General features: G+C 41.1%; 1 protein-coding gene across 1 annotated transcript; it reads right to left on the bottom strand.

The window, feature by feature from the left end:
- Positions 1–1235: 1235 nt before the first annotated feature.
- On the bottom strand, positions 1236–20254 carry mosmoa (modulator of smoothened a). The gene is made up of 3 exons (XM_052540773.1): positions 19477–20254; positions 8714–8926; positions 1236–3199 (listed from the first exon to the last, which is right to left on the bottom strand). The coding sequence occupies exons 1-3, from the start codon at positions 19580–19582 to the stop codon at positions 3015–3017; spliced, it is 504 nt and encodes a 167-aa protein (XP_052396733.1). The 5' UTR covers positions 19583–20254; the 3' UTR covers positions 1236–3014.
- Positions 20255–20557: the final 303 nt, after the last annotated feature.

The following is a 20557-nucleotide window of genomic DNA, read 5'->3' as shown; positions in this document are numbered from 1 at the left end:
TTTCATCTAAAATTAGGATTTTTATCAAGGTCCTATGCTTAGGTTGAGTCATTTTACTTTAATTGTGATGTGCAGGTCCTTTTCCAGGCTATTAAAGTGAAATAACTGAATATAAATATATGAGCCCGATAAAAATCCTAATTTTAGATGAAAATTTCAGATGGCATTTAGAGGTTTTTGCATCTGAACTCTTCATATATATACATATATAAACTCATATATTATGTCATATAATGGTTGACCCTCAGCAGTACGGACAGCTGCGCCTCCAGCGCACGCACGCGCGCGCTCGTGAACACGTCTTCGTGATCGCGTGAGTATCAGTGCAGTTATCGATCAGACTGAAGGTCATCAATAAACACTGAGCGAACAGGTGTGCTGCACCTCTGAGGAAAACCTTTAATATCTGTTGCAAGGGAGAAAATATAAACACTTTTTATAAACAATTGTACATATAAACATTTTTTTATATTATTATTATATTTTTTTGTTAAAACAATTTTATTATCTAACTATACTCAGTATTGCTTACTGTTAAACAAGGCTGTGAATAAAATAAAAGTATCATGCATTATGCAGTGTTATGGGTATCACTGATAATACCGTTATAGTTTTTATTAACAGTTCATTTACAGTTAACATATTAATTTCAATGACATCCATCCATCAGAAATGCAGCATTGGTAAACATCATTAAGAGACCTCGTGCAAGATTTTTTATTTTTTATTATTATTCAACAATTTTAGTGCTTGTATGAGGGATGCTCCACATTTGAAGGTACTGTAGATGATCTGAGGTACTTCTGCTGGAGTTAAATCAGATCACTAAGCCAACGCAAGGAGAGGAAACGAGAACGAGAACATGCCAGAGCTGAAGAACCTTTAACGTTACATTCCACTGAATTACATCGACAGTCTCACACTTTCATTTAACAAATCCATTTTACGTAAAAGTACACTTCCAAAAACGACACCAGCAATCTCTGGATTTTTTGTTTTACTTCAATATCAAATACTGACAAAAAGGGCCGTTCTCTAGCTCAAACCGGGCGATGTTTTGAACAATGCAAGTTTAACTAGTAGTTGCTAGGCAACCGTTCCAAAAATTACACAAAATGCAATTAGCCCCCGAGTCTCCATGCATGCAAAGTTTGGTGAATTTTCACCATCGGGATGGAAAGTAGAGCAGCTGGATTCCTAATGAAGTAGAGCGGAGTTGAACTGAAGCAGGTGGCCTTCTTTAATGCCTTTATTGTATACAGTGAGATACTGAAACAGAGAGAAGCAGAGAAAACAGCTGTCTGTCAGTAATACAGATCTGTTAACAGTAACGGTGCACAACGACTGCTAACATCCTTTGATAGATAATACATTGTTTCCTTCCCTTTTAAATAACAGCTTTTTATTCCCCTATATGTACTTTTTTTCCATTTTATGATGGGTTTCCAAAAATATCCGAAGCAGAAGCAGTCTTTAGCACACAAGCCGTCCACCGTCGCTCTCACAGTTCACATTCATTTAGGTCCCAGTGCGATGCCGAGTCACATCTCTTGCCAAAAGCAATCGTACACATCTCGCCTGAATGCAGCTTTTTTTTTTTTTTATCAATTCTTCCAACAAAGGGTGCATGTTTTTACCCCATACATTTACGGGAATCATCTCAAATCTGAATAAATATACTTTACCTGTCTGCCATCCGTATAATGAAAATGAACGTTTCCCAGGAAAATGCAGTCTTTCAAAGCATTAATGAAATTGATTTAGGAAAGAATGTAAAGGCGACTGTGAGCATGACCTTTCTTAAGTGGATTCAACAAAACAAGCACATTCAAATAAAACAGCACGCACTTTGAAAACAACAGCATGTGGGCAAAATGTAGCCTTCATATATCACACATCCATCATAAACAAACACTTCTGGCTTTGTTCCACTGTAGAGGCATTACATAATGGGGAACGGATTAAAAACAGAGCATTCTTGAGCTCCTTTTTATTCAGTGTCAGATAAATAATTTGCCAAGATCGCAGCATTTGAACAAAACGTCCATGACCAAGGCTGAACATAACTTAAATGGCACATATTTTGTCATGGTGGGGGGAAAATCATTCTGAATTTGCAAAATAATGAGGTAAGGAGTTCATTTTTGTACATCTGTAGTGCTTCACCTACTGAAATGGCATATACTGCTCCCTAAAGCCAAACTCATGCCCTTAGCATCCATACATCAAAACAGGTTTATGGCACATTAGCAAATCAAAGCAAACGAATAAGGGCTCTGTAAACCCCGAGATCAAAACAGGAAGAGATGAGCAGGTGTAGAGTCAAAGTACTAATACATCCGCCTGTGACTGAGCCAAACTCACGTGAGCTCAGGCGGGAGTTTATTTTGGCATGAGGTCAGATTCAGAGACGCGTCCATCAATATCAGAGCGTGTAACAGCGAGGCACAGCCTTGCAGGGTCCTGACCGGCAGTCCTGGAGCGTTCGCCTCATGTAGCTCGCGAGCAAAATTGTTCTTAATACTGTTCCCTTTTTATTTTCCCTCTTTTGTAAACGTGCAGTGTCCAGGCCAGCTGTTGTAGCCCCTCTAGATGGACTGAGCGCCCGGTCCATTCTCCACCATTTCTTGTCTGTCCTCTCCACACAGGCAGGGGGCGCAATTGTTTGAAACTCTGCAAACATAAATGCACTATATTCCAAAGTAAAGTAGTACTGGAAGCAGGCGCTGTGGATGCGCTCAGTCCTTTCCGGAAGAGGCTGTGTGTACTCCAACGCCCCGATCCTTGGGGTTGAAACTCAAATGTGCAACATAAAGACAGCACGGGATTAACGAAGCTCAGGTTGGGCGGAGGCACTCGTACGTAGTGTGTGCAGTAATCGTCTGTTTAGTTTCGCAGTTTCATGAGTTATTACCATAAACCACCACCACCCCGTCATTGGCCCTTCTCAAGGAGTACCGCTTCTCTCGGTCTCAACTTTGAACACCGCAGCTGTGACTCCTGGGAACGTCCCCTCAGCCAGGAAGACAGACTTTCCCCGCAAACAGGAGCCCCACTATTGTGAAGAAGATGGAGAGCACGAACAGTACATAAGAGGAGCCCACCACTGTGTTGTTGGGTAATTTGTACGGTTGTCCCCCTACTTCATTGATGTAGAATCCTATTGGGAAGATGAGGGCGGCCATACAAAACAAGATCACTGTAAGAGAGAAAAGAAAGAAAGAAAGCGTTGCTAAATAAGTGATACAGGAATTTACACACATACAATAATGAGGAGGGAAAACAAGGACAGAATCACTCATTTAAGCAGGTCCACAGAATAAATTATATAAGATACAGTTAGCTCTGACCAACATATGGATTATTCATCATGATTTTAGTGCCAGTATTAAATAAGAGGACATGGGAAGTGAATATGAATGGTTTTAACATATTTTGTATTAAAGGTGTTGTATGCAGGTTTTTGACTCTACTAAAGCATAAAAATACCATAATATGTTTGCAGATATTTATGAAACATACTAAAGTTAACATACTTGTTTATCTAAAACACGAATCGAAAAAACAATGCTACAGTCAGTTATGCTCCTTTGAAAATGTGCGTTCCAGGCCAGAATGTTGGAAACCCGCCCACTGCAAGCTTACTCAGTTGTTTCTTGTCATCCTGGGTTACCAGTTGGTGGAAAACAGTGTCTTTAATTTCATTCATTGTCAAGAGCGCTTGTTGCTGTTAGTGTCGTCAATCTGGCAACATGTGTGTGTCAAGTCTGAGAAGGAGGGGTCGGGTGTAAAAACCCTCTCCAATATTTAGATTTTGGACTGCAATACCTAGTTCAACCACTCGGTGTCAATCCTACTTTAGCTTGGCTCACCCTACAGGACTGTTTTTGGCCCAATTTAGCCCCTCCAGAGAATCAGAGCAAACATCTTGTCTTGCACCTCGATCTTTCCCGATGTTCGGATTATTTGGTAATGTGAGGCATTCGCCAATTAAATCTCGCACAAATCGGGGCATCCCCGATTATTATCAAACATGCTTGATATTAAGGATTTAAACCGGGATGATGATGGCTATGTGATCACGTCAGTACTTTCACAGCCAATGCGCAAAACCGCAAAACAGCTGATGTATGGCTTCATCGGATAGTGGAGATGGAGGAAACGGTTTCTTGACATTTTGTAGTAACACGAAACGCATCACAACTATAAGCAGAAAGAGAAGTGCTGGAGTGAAATCAACTCACTCCAATTCACTTAAGTATAAGAACATGATGATGAATGTTATTACAAATACACTGAAATCCCCCAGTCCAAGATATAGTGAACACAAACACACATTATTTGATGAGGCCCCGGGGATCAGTTGGGGGTTCAGTGTCTTCTCAGGAGCACCTCAGTCGTGGTATTGAAGGTGGAAGGGAACGCTGTACATTCACTCCCCCACCTACAATCCCTGCTGGTACGAGACTCGAAACCCGAACCTTTGGGTTACGAGTCCAACTCTCTAACCATTAGGCCACAACCCACGGTGTGATACTATTGGGTAAACTCACAGTGGGCGGAATCACTGTTTTTCTAAGAAACAAGTTTGTGAATTAGGGCTCGAGGAAGCATATGGTAAAAGTTTGGCTGGGGTGTATCATTCATGGTGACACTTTTGAAGGTTCAGTTCAGATCTCACAATATAACATCAGTTTTACGTTCAGTGTGGAGAGACAAACTGCTTGCTGCCCGAGGCTTTTTGTCCCTGTGGATCTTGTCGAAAATATAACCTACATATTTTGGCTTAAAATTGGGATTTGACAATCTTCATATTGAACCTCTATGATCTTCTTGAACAGCTATGTCTGGAGTTATTTAAGAAACTGCTAAGTTGTGTTTCTATCCCTTAGGAATCATTGATGTCTGTGAGTTCATCATATACTAGACAGTATACAGCATAGCTGTGAGGAGTCATTAAACAGAGAGCCACATTGTAGGGTTTCAAATGCATTTGTGTACCCATCAATCCAGAAATAGGTCTGTTAGCAACATAATTGGTGTCAGGGCCAAAGCCCGTTTCTATTTCCTCTATCCATTCAATTATTTTTGTTTTTGTGCTCAAAAAAGCACCCCCTTTTTTATGGATCATATTCTTCTTTTTTATCCCCATGACCAGAGCGGCACACTGGCATTTACCACAGCAGGAAGTGGCTTTTTTATACTGCGCCGAGGGCATGACCTTTCGTCCAGCAGCCTAGTCCCCATTCATCTCCTTAACTCTCTCCTTAGTGTGTCTAAGAGCAGAGACAGATGAAAATAGTTTATGCAATAAATGTGCAAAGCCAGAAGCTTATTGCAGACATACAGAGCCTCAGCCAGATCAGTGCACTTCTCTCGAGCAGAGTCGTGTTTAATTGCAGAGCTGCATTCTGCTGAAAGATGCCATTATCTTGCTAATGGACACCAAGATTGAGCCCAGACTGCACTCAGGCATCTATTAGCAGGGTCTGTTTTCTGCCAGGCTAACATGCACCCGTTCTGAGTGTTATCACTCCGGTCGAGTGGAGGTCTGTTTCACACCAAACAGACTTGATTCAGAATAGATGTTCCCGGGGTTTGCGGTTGTCAACACGGTCATTTGGTCTGCAATTATAAATAGCTCAATTTTACCCACCACCGATAACGGATTAATTTATTACACTATCATATATAACTTTGCCTGTTTGTTTAATAATAATACATTTAAACAAATTATAGATTTATACAACAATAATATTAATTGTGCATTTAAATAGTTAAATGTATAACTAAATTCTATATAATACATGAATACAAACATGCATATCAGGTTGATGTGACATGACTTATATATATATATATATATATACAGTACAGACCAAAAGTTTGGAGACACCTTCTCATTCAAAGAGTTTTCTTTATTTTCATGACTATGAAGATTGTAGAGTCACACTGAAGGCATCAAGGGCTATTTGAGCAAGAAGGAGAGTGATGGGGTGCTGCTCCAGATGACCTGTCCTCCACAGTCACCGGACCTGAACCCAATCCAGATGGTTTAGGGGTGAGCTGGACCGCAGACAGAAGGCAAAAGGGCCAACAAGTGCTAAGCATCTCTCGGGGAACTCCTTCAAGACTGTTGAAGACCATTTCAGGTGACTACCTCTTGAAGCTCATCAAGAGAATGCCAAGAGTGTGCAAAGCAGTAATCAAAACAAAAAGTGGCTACTTTGAAGAACTTGACATATATTCAGTTGTTTCACACTTTTTTGTTATGTATATAATTCCACATGTGTTAATTCATAGTTTTGATGCCTTCAGTGTGAATCTACAATTTTCATAGTCATGAAAATAAAGAAAACTCTTTGAATGAGAAGGTGTGTCCAAACTCTTGGTCTGTACTGTATATATATATATATATATAGTGTGAGAAGACAGCAGCTAATATTTGCATCTGTCCCCGCTGACGCACCATACGCTGAAGCGGACGGGAGCCAGAGGCACAGCTGTGGACAGGACAGCAGACGAGGAGCTGGGAGCGTGACCTGCTCAAGCTGGGTCTGGAGTGAGGGGACACTGGGGGCTTGTGTTACTCACACAAAGCTGCTGTTTCAGGTTCGGGAGGCTTGAGGCCAGTGACAGCTTTAGCCCAGACACCTGTGTTAACCCCACCTGGACAAAAACACTCATGCAGTGGGCTTTACGTGGATTAGAAGCAGGCCGTCCAACACTACCGGAGGAGAAGCTAGTGGAGCCGAATGTAAAAGAGATCTAGAGAAAGAAATGATGCATGGTATTATTTGATTCGATTTGTTGATATTTCTGTAATTTTATCACATTTTAAACATGTTTTCACTACATTGTTGAGAAAAATTAATCTACCCATCTGGATTTTTTATTTGTAACCATTAGCACCATTAAAACATGTTTGATTTGCAGCATTTTGTGGCTGTTTATTTGTGTTGTTGTTGGTCTTCACATGTGACCCCGGTGGTCCAGGTTGTGATCGCGGCCGGGGGCTGTTGCTCTTTTAACCGGTGTAACCACCGCCCACACGCAGCGCCAGAAAAGAGTCACGAGGTTCAGACACGGTTAGCAGAACCTGGACAACTGGGACCACTTCCTTCCTGTTACCATGGCAACCCTGCCACACGTATGCAGTGACTTCTCCATTCAGCATCTCTCTGTGTGTGTGTGTGTGTGTGTGTGTGTGTGTGTGAGAGCTGCCAATGCCACCCATTAGACAACACAATCACACTGTACCGGGCTACTGTGACACACTACAGCGCCGATTATAGATACTGAGCCTTTGAACACAAAACTGAGACGACAGCCTTATTAAAATAGCTTTTATTTGATAGACTCTACACAAAACCTCAATCCTACAGCTTGTTCAGGAGAGGAACGCTGTAACCTTTCTAACTTTGGGTCGGCTTTCTCCCACCGATGTTTCTTCTTCTTCTAGACTTTGAAGGAGCAGCCGGAGCCATATCTAAGCAACTAGACCGCTGACTACTCAACAACTATCACACAGCAATGTGCTAAAACACATATAAAGCAACACCCTGCCAGTGCCAACACCAGCCTAGTGCAACACCTCGGACACTTCAGCTGACGCTAGAGGTGACGTTACACTGAGAGGATGAATTTACTGAACACACAAAGGATGTGTAAACTAGCTCGAGGAATAGAAAAATGCACACAGATCATCCATCTCACAGACTGCTTGAGCGCAGGTCTTTACACACTCCCCACATCTAGGAACACACACCTCATTTGATGGGGTACAACCAATATTTTGTCTAGAGCATGTGCAGGTCCAGCTGAGAATCAGGTCTGTGAAATAATGTGTGTCTTCTTTTTAAGTCTAATTATCTAATGTAAAAATAAGTCTATGTATAAGAGAAAATCTCAAAGTAACTGTATTCATCTGACGCAGCCCGGTCATCTATTGCTTTAGCTATCTTTACAGACGAAATGGGAAAGTGTATTTAACGGAGTAGTGTGTAATATTGACAGTTAGCAGGTGAAATGGTAACTTCAGTCCAGATTGACAGTATTGAGCGTGGTTTCTCCAGCTCTCTCCTCCTCTAGAGTCGATGCTCACGCAGGTTGCCAGATTGATGACACACTACAGGAACAAACTCAGCTGACAATGGAAGGTGACGAGCTGCAATCTGTAAGATGCGGAGTTGAGTAATCCGTATTGTATTATGTTTATGGTCATAGAGCATTTAAGACGGATAACGAGGCGTTTTATGTTTGTATAGAGTCTATAATCTCTGGCTCACTTCCATGGCTGCTATACGCTGGGTTTTTCCCCCTCTGGCAACCCGGGGTGTGGAAACTGCTGTGTGAAGTGTGTGGAATCAGACAGATCCAAACAAAAACAGACATTCTGACACGGAACACACATTCTAAAGCACTGTTTTCAGCTCTGTTCTGAGACGTCTGTTAATTTGAATGCTTCAGTACGGTCCCCTTTAATCCTCAGTATACCTAGTACAACAGATGTAGACATATTTACAGTCAACATCCATATTTATCATCACACAGGACACATGCACAGACTTGTTTCATCATGCTCTGTGTGTAGGTTAAAAAAGGAGTGTAGGTTCTGCAGCCAGTTTGAGAACAAGTTCTCACACACTTCACATCTCTGGTGGGCGGGTCAGAAAACACAAGAGGGAAAACAAACATGAAAAGCGTCACTCACTTCCTGTGAAGGCGATCCACCTGGCGTACTTGGTGGCTTCTCGGCGCCAGTGCGAGGCCACCAGCAGGCCGCAGGTGACCGTGAGGGAGATGATGCCCATGATGATAAAGAAGAGCGTGGTGACCCACTCTGGAGGGAGTCGAGGGGGGATGCAGGTTCGATCTCGTCCGTGAATGGTCTGACACTGACGCACCAGCCCCACAGTAAGAGCTCCTGGAATCAGATACAACAACATCAGTGACGGGAGTCCCATTCAACCCACGGAAACCTGAAGGGTGCTTGGCAGGATCTGCTCTTTATCAGGAATGGAGAAAACGGACTAAACTATATCCTGGCACACAGGAGACAACACAGCCGTTGAGTATAAAGTTCAGAGCTGTCAGACACACAGTCCCTGAGGCTGTGCCGCTGTACTCATTCAGGCAAGAGAAAAGCATTTCAAGACTGACATTTACATCGATTTAAACTACATTTCACCGGCTGAACAGCTGCAATGTGCTGAATGCACACTGTTGTCTGGGACAGGTACTGATATGAACACAATAATAACATCCCTCCACCGTACCATCAGAAGATTGGGATGACACTAGTTTTAGTGCCTTACTTTACACTCAGACTATGTCTCCACAGCCAGCTGAACCCATCACACACATGGCCACCCAAACAGATTAACCAGTAAGAGACCGTACATTAACCTCCAGTTTAGACCATACACAAGGTTCATGTTAATGATTAAGTTATTTTAGTAAATGAATGCATTAACTGCATTTCCAAAATTAACTGATAAAAACAATAAGAACATGTACAAAGCTTCTTGTTACAGTGCACCAAGCAGGACTGTGTTTGGTTGCAGTGTGAGCCAGTCTTAACACGTATGGTTTATTCATGCTTTAACAGTGTAAACTCAGGCCTATATCATTTAAGTCACAGTCTATGTTTAGGGCTGCATTAGCCCAGACTTGGCAGAAGACATTCATATACGGATAATGAGCATGAGTCTACTTACTCATTTGCAGATTTAGGAACTGCATTACTTTTTGGTAACATTAATGCACTTTTTGTGGCTGGGAAATGCCAACTTCAGTGCGTTTCTGACTCCTGATGTCCATTTCACATGATGGTCTTGTGTATGCTCTCGCTTACATCCTTCTAAATACATACTACAATGAAGGAAGGACTCAAATGTAAACACATCAACAGAATTGTCTCATATTTTAAGGTCTCGCTGCATTCCAGCCTGACTGGGAGTATTGTTTATGCCCACGCGGGCAGGCATTTTGGCCTTTCGGTCTTAAAGTGCGTGGGATTCCTCTATCAAGCAGAAGAACAAGGGAGGCACTGAATCAGTTAAAGAGACTGGTCACTGGTTGAGCTTCCATCTGGCTGCAGTCTGGTTCTGCTGAGCTCTCTGGAGTGACACACAACATTTGCATGATTTTGATATCGCTCAAGCACAATGGCATCCGGAGCTCTGTGTATGAGTGCACCTGCTGGCGCTGATGCTCAGACTGGTGCCGTGCGGTCTGTCAGTTTAAGAGCAGGTCTAGAGGAGCTTCAAATGCATCACTGAACCAGGGTTCACTTAGGGGAAGAATTCACATTACGCCCTGGAAAACAGATCCAACAATCCAACAAGAAAACATCCTGGAGATGGAAGCACTGCAGAAAGTTGTTGATAGGAGAGGCAGTACTACATGCTAGCTCTATTAAACACTGCTACAGTCACATCTTATGAGTATTGAGTTGGCAGTGAAGAATCTTTGACATCAGCGGTCACATTTATCCAGATACGGTGACATTCTGTGGGCAAAATGAATCCATCTGAACAGGAATCATGTGGTTTGGAATTCCTCTGAAGACCTGTTCACACAAAGATGAATATTTGATGTGATAAATACTTATTTATTATTTTGTTTGTTTAGATTGACATTTTCTGTTTTTTTATTTTTTGTTTTATAGAAACATGTTCTGATTTCTTTCTCATGCCCAGAGCTACCATCGTTACAAAAAACTACAACTTACGAAGAGTATGCAACATTAAACAGCAGAGGAAAAATCCTTGTAATACAAATGTCTGAACAGTTGTTTGAAAACGTAGCTAAATACTGTTGTGCTTTGGAGTAAATGCTACATTTCTACTTAAAGCGCCACCTACTGACAGGGCAAGAATCTGTAGGTTTGTTAAGCATTTGGTCTAAACAGACAAACTGTACACTAAAAATCAGATTGAGTTTTTGTGCAGAACATTCATGTGTTTGTGAACAGACCTTGAGAAAAAATAAGCTTCTGCAAGAACCAAACGGTTCGCTTCTGTTTATGTTTGGTGATCAGTGTTTATATGTGAACAAAGCCCAAATTAAATCTGTTAAAGTGACCGTGCCTCTTCAGAAAACCTGGACCGAACTGCTCAATTCATGTGGATTTAATTCTCTTCACGAATGCTTTGAAGCATCAGAGTTTTGAGTAAATAGACTTTCAATCTCTCAGATTTGATTAAATATATCTGTATTTGTGTTTTGAAGATTAATTCATTTCTTATGGGTTTGGAACAACACAAGGGCAAGTAAGCCACGACAGAATTTTCGCTTTTTTTTTTTTATATATAGTTCGGAGTACACAGCATAGCACTAGGAATTCAATTAGTTCAATAACCAGATGTATTCATTTTTCTTAGGGCAAAAAAGGTTCATCTGCATTACACGCTCTAGAGGATTTTCACAATTTATAAAGCAAGAAAGTTGATTAATGCTTGGCTTTATCATCATGAGCTGTTACAAGGTTGCAAATGTAAAACAGATCTTGGAGTTTAAGCCCAAGTTAGATGATGGGAAAGAAGTATTTTGTCTTGGTGGGAAGAAAGCCTTTAAAGGGCTTGATAAAGACTAGTGTCTGCATCCGGTAAACATTTCCCTCATCACCCAGCAATCCCCCGCTGATTCACAACTTCAGCGTCTAATTCCATCATTACAACCAGCTGGCACGCTAAAGAGAAAGACAACACGGACGCAACTGCAGTTTACACTCGCAATCACAGGGCACAATCTCATCTAGAACAACACATCTGGATCAACAAACGGGGAACAAGTCAGAGCGCTTGGGGCTCATGCCAAATTCCCAAGAAGCCTTCTCTGGAAACGTGAAATACACAATTCAGCAGAATGTGTTCGTTACTTAAACTTTTGTTTGTGATTATCAAGAAACACGTGACCCGTCTATCCGTAATCAAACTCGGTAATGTGGTCATGGCTTTTTAAGTAAAGCACTTAAAATAAAGGGATTTTCAGGTTTCAATACAAGTTCCACTGCCAACCACAGAAAACCATTTGGACCTGACCCTCAGTTTATTCCTTAAAATAAATCACTTAAAACAGAAACAAACATTCAAGTCATATATATATGACCACAGCTACATGCTCTCTGTCGACTGCACAAGGGGTCAAATTTACTTTTTGGCAAAAATATGTGCATTATGGATTCTTTAAGTGAGGTCGGAAATAGTAATTATGAGTTAGCTAAGTTTCCATCCACCTATTTATATTGTGCATTGCAGGATACCGCATTAAAAAAAAAATTAAACACTGAATGGAAATGCACATAAATTCTAAAAATGCGGAATCGCTTAAACTACGAATAAAAAACATTTCCCAAATAAATTCCACGATGTGCATCAAAGAAGTCTGTGACACAATGGACTAAACAGTGGACTGATCTCATTGCACAAGATCTGAAATGTTGCTTTGTTTATTCAGAAAAATATAGTCTAAGTCTGTTGTCAAAGTTGTGTTTTCTTACGCGACTACATTCCCAAACAGCAGGCGTCCTCCTCCGAAAGCAAGATAACATGACCGTTTCATTTCGTCTGCGTGCTCTGAGGCACAAGTAACTATGTACAAAAGAAGGCCCGTGGTAGCTTTTTCTAAGTGTCAATTGTTGCCAGTATTTCGGGGAGTGACGATTTCGTTTGCTTCGTCTCGCTGGATGGAAACGGTGCTTTGTTTGCAGATGGTCCAATTTTGCACAAGTTAAATTTGCAACTCTGGATGGAAACATAGCTAGTAGCGAAGTCAAGTTGTACTTGCAAGTGGAAAAACACAAGTTTCCGTGTCGTGGCGACATAAGTAATGAGCTTCATTCATGAAACAAAAGCAGAATTATTTTTTTAGTAAATCATTCATAAAGCTGCTTGGACACCACGTTTGAATTCATGAAAACGTTTGTATTTTCACTGGTGAAGAAGCTATGAAGGATGGAGGGAGGGGTTTCTCTCACAATAAGTGGGCTCTGTTTGCATAAATCAGTAAACATGCGTAACCTTTAAAAAAAAACTCCATTTCAACAGCGGCTTGAGAGGTTTAGACACTCTGGACCACTCTCCTGTTCACAGTCTGTGTGGAGCGAATGCATGCTCTTCCTGAGCAGTGCTGTTCTCTCATCAGCTCTGGAGATCTGGAGCGCTGGATGAGTCAAACAGCCTCTGAATCCTGGTGGGTGCGCCGCTACAGGCTTCTTCTTCTTTAACGCACTGAATCCTCTCAGATGCACACACATCCTGTGCCCGCGATGAACCCTCAGCAAACACAAGGAAAATGTATTCATTGCTGGAAGCATTACAAGATTTTACCAAAACAAATGAGAAAAAAATAAAATAAGAATAATAATAGACTTAACAGTTGATGACAAACTACACACCACCCAAAAGAAAAACTCCTCCTCTAGCTACAGTGATCCGTCACGACTTACCACACAGCCAAAAATGGTATTTATTGTTTGAATTTCCAAAACAAATAAAAAGAGACTGTTTCATACCAGAAGTAACCTGCTCTGTGTTGTCTGATGTATTTTTCACTGCATGAGAACATGATTGAAAAATGTAGCGTGAGAGTGCCATGGCTTGTTGGACCTAGCAACAGTAACTAAGGGGGGTGTGTCTTTGCGAAGGATCAATTGCTACAGAGATGCATGTGGAGGGAAACTGTTCACATTGGTTTCTCTTCAATATTGTCTTCAGGGGTTTGCCTGTCGAGGGCAGATGTTGAACTTCACTTTGGTGCTAACCCTAACTCTAACCCTAACTAGGGTTGGGTACCTTTCCCTTTTTAACCGATACCTGAAATTCAGTACAACAGTAGCTTTTTGTTAATTTACTCTCCGTGTAATGACAAAAACATTTCTTCCGGTGAAAAAATAAGTCCAAATGACGTTTTCTGTGTTGTTTGGACACAGTCCTTCTTCGTGATCGATGGTCTCTATCATTCATTTTTGTTTTTTGCCCACTTTTCTTCTCCACTGATTAAGACTAGCCATTCTTTGTGAAAACAGGCATGATCATGAAACAACAAAACACATTGGCTGTTACAAATACTCCTACTAAACAGACCTCCACGATTTTCCCCTTTCTGGAAGTCGATCAAGTCACCCATTTGACACACGAGTGTTGAACAAACTAGATAATACACAGAAACAATAAGAAAATGATAATCACAGGATTAGTTTTTCCCCACTGTAGCCTGCACAGATGTTATAAATCACTTTAATAATGGGTGTTCAGATTATTCTGTAATATATCATGTATAGTGTTGTCAAAAGTACCAATACTTTGGTACCAAATGGATCCTAAAATAATAAAAATGTGACGAAACCAGATGTTCAGCATTAGCAGTAGAACTTAACGACTCTATTCAGTACTGCTGAAGCAGTGCCGTGTGTATTAGTGTTTTTTTATTTCGATTTTTACTATGGGGAGCAGCAACTGAAGGAGAACTATCCCTTCAAGAGTACAGAGGAAAGTTAGTATTGGTATTGGTCATTCTTTTTCAAGGGTAATCCAAAACTAGTGCATTCATTTTTTTTATTTTCATTTCAGAATATAGATATACATCTCAAAAGCTTTAATTCACATGTGAAATAAAACTGTATTATCACTTTATCAATAACATCAAGCACTAATTCTAAATGATAAAAGAGGAACATTAAGGAAATAAACAGGGTCAGTCTTGGAGCAGCAGGACCCCAGAACAACTCGGGGTCAGAGAGATCATGTTCTCAAGCAGCTGTGGGTCAGTGTTGTAAACCGACCGCTCTCTTCACTGTCTCTCAGTCACTTCTCGTTCAGATAAGCTTTGCTGAGAGCACGTCAGTCCTTTCATAACATCCTTTTCTAAGAGCTCCGCAGTATGTAGCTCAATGAATCACAATGAGCACAAAATAACCAGACCCACATATAACCCTGTCCCTCACGGTTGAACTGCTGATGTCACACGGACTATTATACTGATGTCCTTACTATGTTTCTGGACCTTGATCGTGCTAGCACAACTGCAGTCTATGGGAGATGCATCAAAAATATCTTAATGTGTGTTCTGAAGATGAACGAAGGTCTTACAGATGTGGAGCCACTTGAGGGTGAGTCATTAATGACAGAATTTCCCTTTTTGGGTGAACGATCCCTTTAAGAAAGCTCCAGGGGTTTCCTCACAACTGGAACGCCGGGCATTTACAAACATCTAGTAATGGTCTGCCCCTTTCACATGCCTGTTTTAGAAATATTTGCTATCATTTGATTATGTTCTCAGCGTCCAATAAAAGCAGAGCTCAGCAGTAAGAAAGTGAGAGAGGTTTGGTACTCATTTTTGTCATTCTAACGCTGCATTTATGCTGTCAATTCAGTCTCTACAGAGCGAAGAGGGAGAAAGATGAACTGACGGGAAGAGAATGGAAATGAACCAAACGTCTTGAGATGAACAGCATCGAAATATTGTGTAGAGAAAAAAAAATATATAAAAATACAAGTTTTTGTCCATATTAACACACCCTTAAAACTGCTGTTATCATCACATCCAGTGGGCAATACTGTTTCCAATGATTTTTCTTGGATAATTGGTCTCTCCTAAGTCTAATGACAGGTTTTCCACGGATTTATTGTTTTAATCATTAAATTAAGTACTTTGGTCATCCACTCAGATGTACTTTGTGTGATACCTTTGCACAAATAGCAGGAAGAACAGGTTCACGTCAGGCATTTGTGAAAAATAATGCATGTCAAGAAACCTACATGGAATTTTCAATAACAATATAACTCAAAGTGTGGCATGGTAAATCCTCAGTTTAAGAAACAACATCTGCAGATTTCCCTCTTAACATCAGCTGATCACATCCTCCAGTCATATTTAGTTGAGCGTGAGCAAGTGCTTCAGGACCAGTGGGAGGAGGTGGCATTTCTAGCTGGGCGCTTGTTTTTCTGAAACAGAAACAGGACTGTTCAACGCGTCCACACCTCTAAAACAAGCTCCTAACAATCAGCTCCCTGCCGGAGAGTGAAACTAACCACTAATCATTCCTCTCACTCCAAGGCTTTCTCTGGAAATAAAAGGCTCCGAAGGATTTTGTTGTTCATTGTGTAAATGTCACGAGCACCAGTGTCTCGTGTTTTGTCGCTGTGAGCTCTTGGGTTGATTCTGAAGGTCTCCGCTGCATAATTTCCCATCTCTATGAGTAGAAACACAAACCTGCCATCCTTACAGCCGTCTCACTGGCCCACAGATGTGAATCGGAGCAGTAAACGCCAATCACACAGATCCTGGGTTGTTCAGCTAGGGTTCGAGGGACATCATAATGAGTCTGAGATGAGAGCAATTGGGAAACGAACTGTCTTTTTTATCATGATGTGCTGAGGTTTACTTATAATGTTATCCAGATTTTTACATCAGATGTATTCATTTAAATTGTTCAATGCAGAAGTAAGCCTATGGGCAAGACGTCCGGTTCATTAGCCACTGTAGGGAAATAACGAGAACAATAACGTGCAGTAAACAGTAAACTGGTCGCACTAAAAACCAATGTGTTCATAATTAAGATCATACATCATATAGTTTACAATATCAAGCAGCAAACGAGCGGTTTTGTCCAGCTAAAAATAGCTGGAAGCAGATGAAAGCCAGACCCTCCCCCCGAAGAAACTACAAATGGCCGTGTCCACTCCAACGGGAAGAATAAGGTGGATAACTAAGAGCTATTTTCTGTCCTGTTTGACTCTCCTCATCAAAAACCACATCTCTGAATACTGATGTCTCAACTGACAGACTGTGATACACAACAAAACACACCTGAACCGTTTGCTGAAGCCAATTCTGATGATGGACAGAAAAGTGAATAAGTGGTCAGAAACAACTGTGCAAATAGAAAGCTGCAGAAATGCAGATAAACAGCAGAGCATCACTGCAGTCCAAACAAAGCAGCACTGGCTACTGCCAACAGAAGCAGAGAATCTGATGTGCGCTTTCTACATTTTTAATCAACTTTTGGACATCTAAATGACTTTACTGTTGTTTTTCCACCCTGCTGAAGTTGTAAATGTGAAATCCAGGGGAATTTAAAAGGCGAGCGTTTTCTAAGTATCTGCAGATTGACTCCAGATGCTAAAGGCTAAACATTTTACATTTTACTCTCAGGCCATCCAAAATGTAGATGAGTTTGTGTCTTCAGAGGTTTGGAGAAATTCAGCCTTCCATCACTTGCTCAGCAATGGAACCAATGCAGTGGATGGGTGCCGTCAGAATCACAGTCCAAACAGTGATCGGTTTACTCATCACATCACTTGCTTGGAAACCTCAACCAGGGTGGCAGTGTTTAAGCGAGCCGTGCCGTGGTAAAGCGTCATTAGAGTCTGGGGGTTATTTGATTCACTTACACTGATAATGAGCATAACATTAGCTAACAGAAAACACAACGTTTCTTATACTGAGAGAATGTCTCTCTGTGTACCCATCAAGACAGAGCAAACTAAACAATCAATGACAGAAAACAAAACAACAACATCCAATGCAAACGTTTAATCCAAATGTCCAAAAGTAGATCAAAGACACGATTTCTGTGAAGGAGTCTAAACAATGTCTCGTCAGCCAATTATTCTGCCTCATGCCGGTCACAGACCACATCAAAGAGAGGGCAGGGACGCCACCAACACTTTAATGATCTTCACATTCACAGGAAGGAAACTACCGGACAATGGCTCACAGAGAAGCTCATTCAACTACACACAGCCACGCACTCAACAATCAACTCTGAAGAAACAACGCACGCATCGGAGAGGGCAAGAGTTAAGTGTGTGTGTGTGTTATCAATCATCTACTTTCATAACAGTGCAAAAAAAAGGACTACAAGATGACAGTGTTATGTCATTTTTATTTTGAATCCTATAATGAGAATTACCACAGAGAACAAGAACTACCAAAAAAATAATTCATATATATATATATATATATATATATATATATATATATATATAGAGCATACTGTATTGTATATACTGCATATAAGTTATATAATATATAGTGTGTGTGTTTGTGTGTCAAAACCTTTTTATTTCCCAACAGACTTTACTGAAGAGTCTGAGAGATGTTTGTGTGTGCGATCCATCATCTGTTTTTTAATAACTTTTGAGTATAAAAAGGACTGTAAAATGCAAGAGTGTTGTGTAACTCTAAGGTTGAAATCTATACAAACAATTACCACTGAGAACTACAAAACAATGGATAATAAATAAATCCTCAAAAGTAAAACGGACACTGGACACATTAGATAAATTATCATTTGTTGTGCAATGTGCTAACATGTCATTTAAACAACATCATATAACGCAAGGGATCTTAATGTTGCTAAACTGATTAATTCACTATATGAAAAACATTTTTATTACACTTTCCAAATGATAGTCACCTCTAATAATAACTCCCCACTGGTTTCATAACCATGGAACAACAATGCCTTCTCCAGACAATAAGAAAGCCTCAGACAAGTGGGCTGAATGAATTCAATAGGAAACATGTGCTGAGTCTCTTGTGATGGACGGCTGAAAATGACACAAAGGGATCTGCACACATGACTGCTTGTTTTAGCACCTGATTCACCACCAGAGCATGTAAGACATGGAAGAAAACACCACAAGGCCAGAGACTGCTGCTGAACTGAGTGGATTGAGCTTGAACCCGTGCTGACCCACTTACCAAGCAGTCATGTGTGCTGAACAAAGAGCAGCTGTTTATCAACAGACACATGGACATCTGACACACCGTCATGGGGTTAAACCATTAATAACAGAGCAGAGCCACATAAAACTGCTAAATAACCAAAACACCTTGACATGGAGGCGCTGATGTAACTGGACTTGATGTTAGTGCTCAGATGACTGTGATGTGGTCAAACATTACCAAAGAATCAAGATGCAATTCTCAACTGCAATGCTTGATCCCTTCATAAGGATTTCTAACATGCTTTTACAGTTTTACATTTTCTATTTCAATGAGATTACAATGTTTCATATTTCATTACATAAACCAGGAGTGATCTGCAAAAAAAAGACAAATTAACTACAAAGCATTCTATATTGTAACAATACTGATTGTTTTTAGCATTAAAGGCCTGAAAATCAAACTTTAAACCCTGTAAGCGACAGTAAATATTAATTTAGTAATGATTTCCAGCTCAGGAGTTTATGTCTCTATATAATCATATTTGTATGCACAAAAATCAAGCTTCATCTACACTCACGTGAACTATTGATCTGTTCAGCATTAAATATGCGTGCTTCTTAATGACATCAATGCAAGTTATTATAAAGAGCAGCTGTACAATAAAAGTAGAAGACTCTTGTTTGTTAAAATCATGAAAATTGATGAGGAACAAGCAGGACATGAAACCAACGTCTGTTCAGTGATGCATGCAGTCCCCACACCTGAAGACATGATACTAACTCAAAGATACCTCACCTGCTGACTCGCCAGTGTTGATCCAGTCTGGGTTGGCTATGCTCGCTATGGCGAAGATATCCGCAGCCAGAAAGAGACATCCTGAAATGATGGTGAGTTTATCCATCTCCGCTGACTGTGACAGACAGACGCGAGAAGAACTGAGCTAGTGTCTCGATCAGTGAACAGTCACGGCTAGAGGTCCAGCAGCTCTGGAGAGCGACACGAGCTCATCAGAGACCAGGATCTGTGCCTGACCTTCCTCCTGGTGAGAGCTCAGGGCTGAAGCTCGCTCCTCATCATCCTCCTCACACGGTGACTGCGCTCTTCTTCTCTGTCTTGCGTTAGCTAGCAGGCTACAGATCCTCGCGGTTTGTTCGCCATCCGGAGGCCCTGTTGCCGCTCGATGTCCACAAGTCCATCTCCAAGAAGCTCTCGACTGCGGGAGTTTAACGGCTAGTGCGGTAAGACAACCAGTTAGAGAGGTTCGGGGCCGTTTTCATCGACGGTGCTACGGTCCATCCGTCTCCTCAGCTGCACGCGAGCACAACAACACCGCCGCATCATCATCCTCAGAACCCCGTCGGAATCCCGCGCTCGTGCGAGGTCGTTAAACGAGTGTATTTGGAAAGAAACGACTGTAAGACGCCGCAGAAGCGTGAGAAACAGCGGCGTAAACGCACCTCTCGCTCCGTTCCTGATGACATAAAGCGAACCCCCCCACGCAGCGACTCTCGTCAGACACAACAGGCCCGCGAGATCACGCTCAGTTGCTATCGCGAGACTTCCGGTGGTTAAAGGGGGTCTGTGATGAGTGTGGGCGTCATAAACATCCATTACCCGCTTAATGCGCACAGTCGTTTCAAAGTGCATTGGTGAACAAAATACGTGTTCTGTGATGTAGAGAAATGGATTATAACTTATTTATTTTATGAACGAGCAGTGGGAGCCAAAAACCCGAGGTCACAATAAAAAAACATTTATTTATAATACGTAGTTTTGATTTTAAATTAAATACAATATGTGCAATTACTATTTAAAAGCATAAGCATAACTATTTGAAATAATAATAAAAAAAAACGTTAATGATTCTGAACATATA

This window comes from Carassius gibelio, chromosome A3, assembly GCF_023724105.1.
Source record: "Carassius gibelio isolate Cgi1373 ecotype wild population from Czech Republic chromosome A3, carGib1.2-hapl.c, whole genome shotgun sequence".
In the NCBI taxonomy this organism is placed as follows: Eukaryota; Metazoa; Chordata; class Actinopteri; order Cypriniformes; family Cyprinidae; genus Carassius; species Carassius gibelio.
Note: the sequence above shows the minus strand (reverse complement) of the source record. Positions and strands in the feature narration are given on the sequence as shown.

Bases quoted from the DNA above. Each gene is read 5' to 3' on its own strand.
- mosmoa (XM_052540773.1), bottom strand. From the start codon at position 19,582: ATGGATAAACTCACCATCATTTCAGGATGTCTCTTTCTGGCTGCGGAT. The intron at 8,927-19,476 runs GTGAGGTATCTT...ATCTGATTCCAG, and splicing joins CAACACTGGCGAGTCAGCAG to GAGCTCTTACTGTGGGGCTG. The intron at 3,200-8,713 runs GTGAGTGACGCT...TCTCTCTTACAG, and splicing joins GTGGATCGCCTTCACAGGAA to TGATCTTGTTTTGTATGGCC.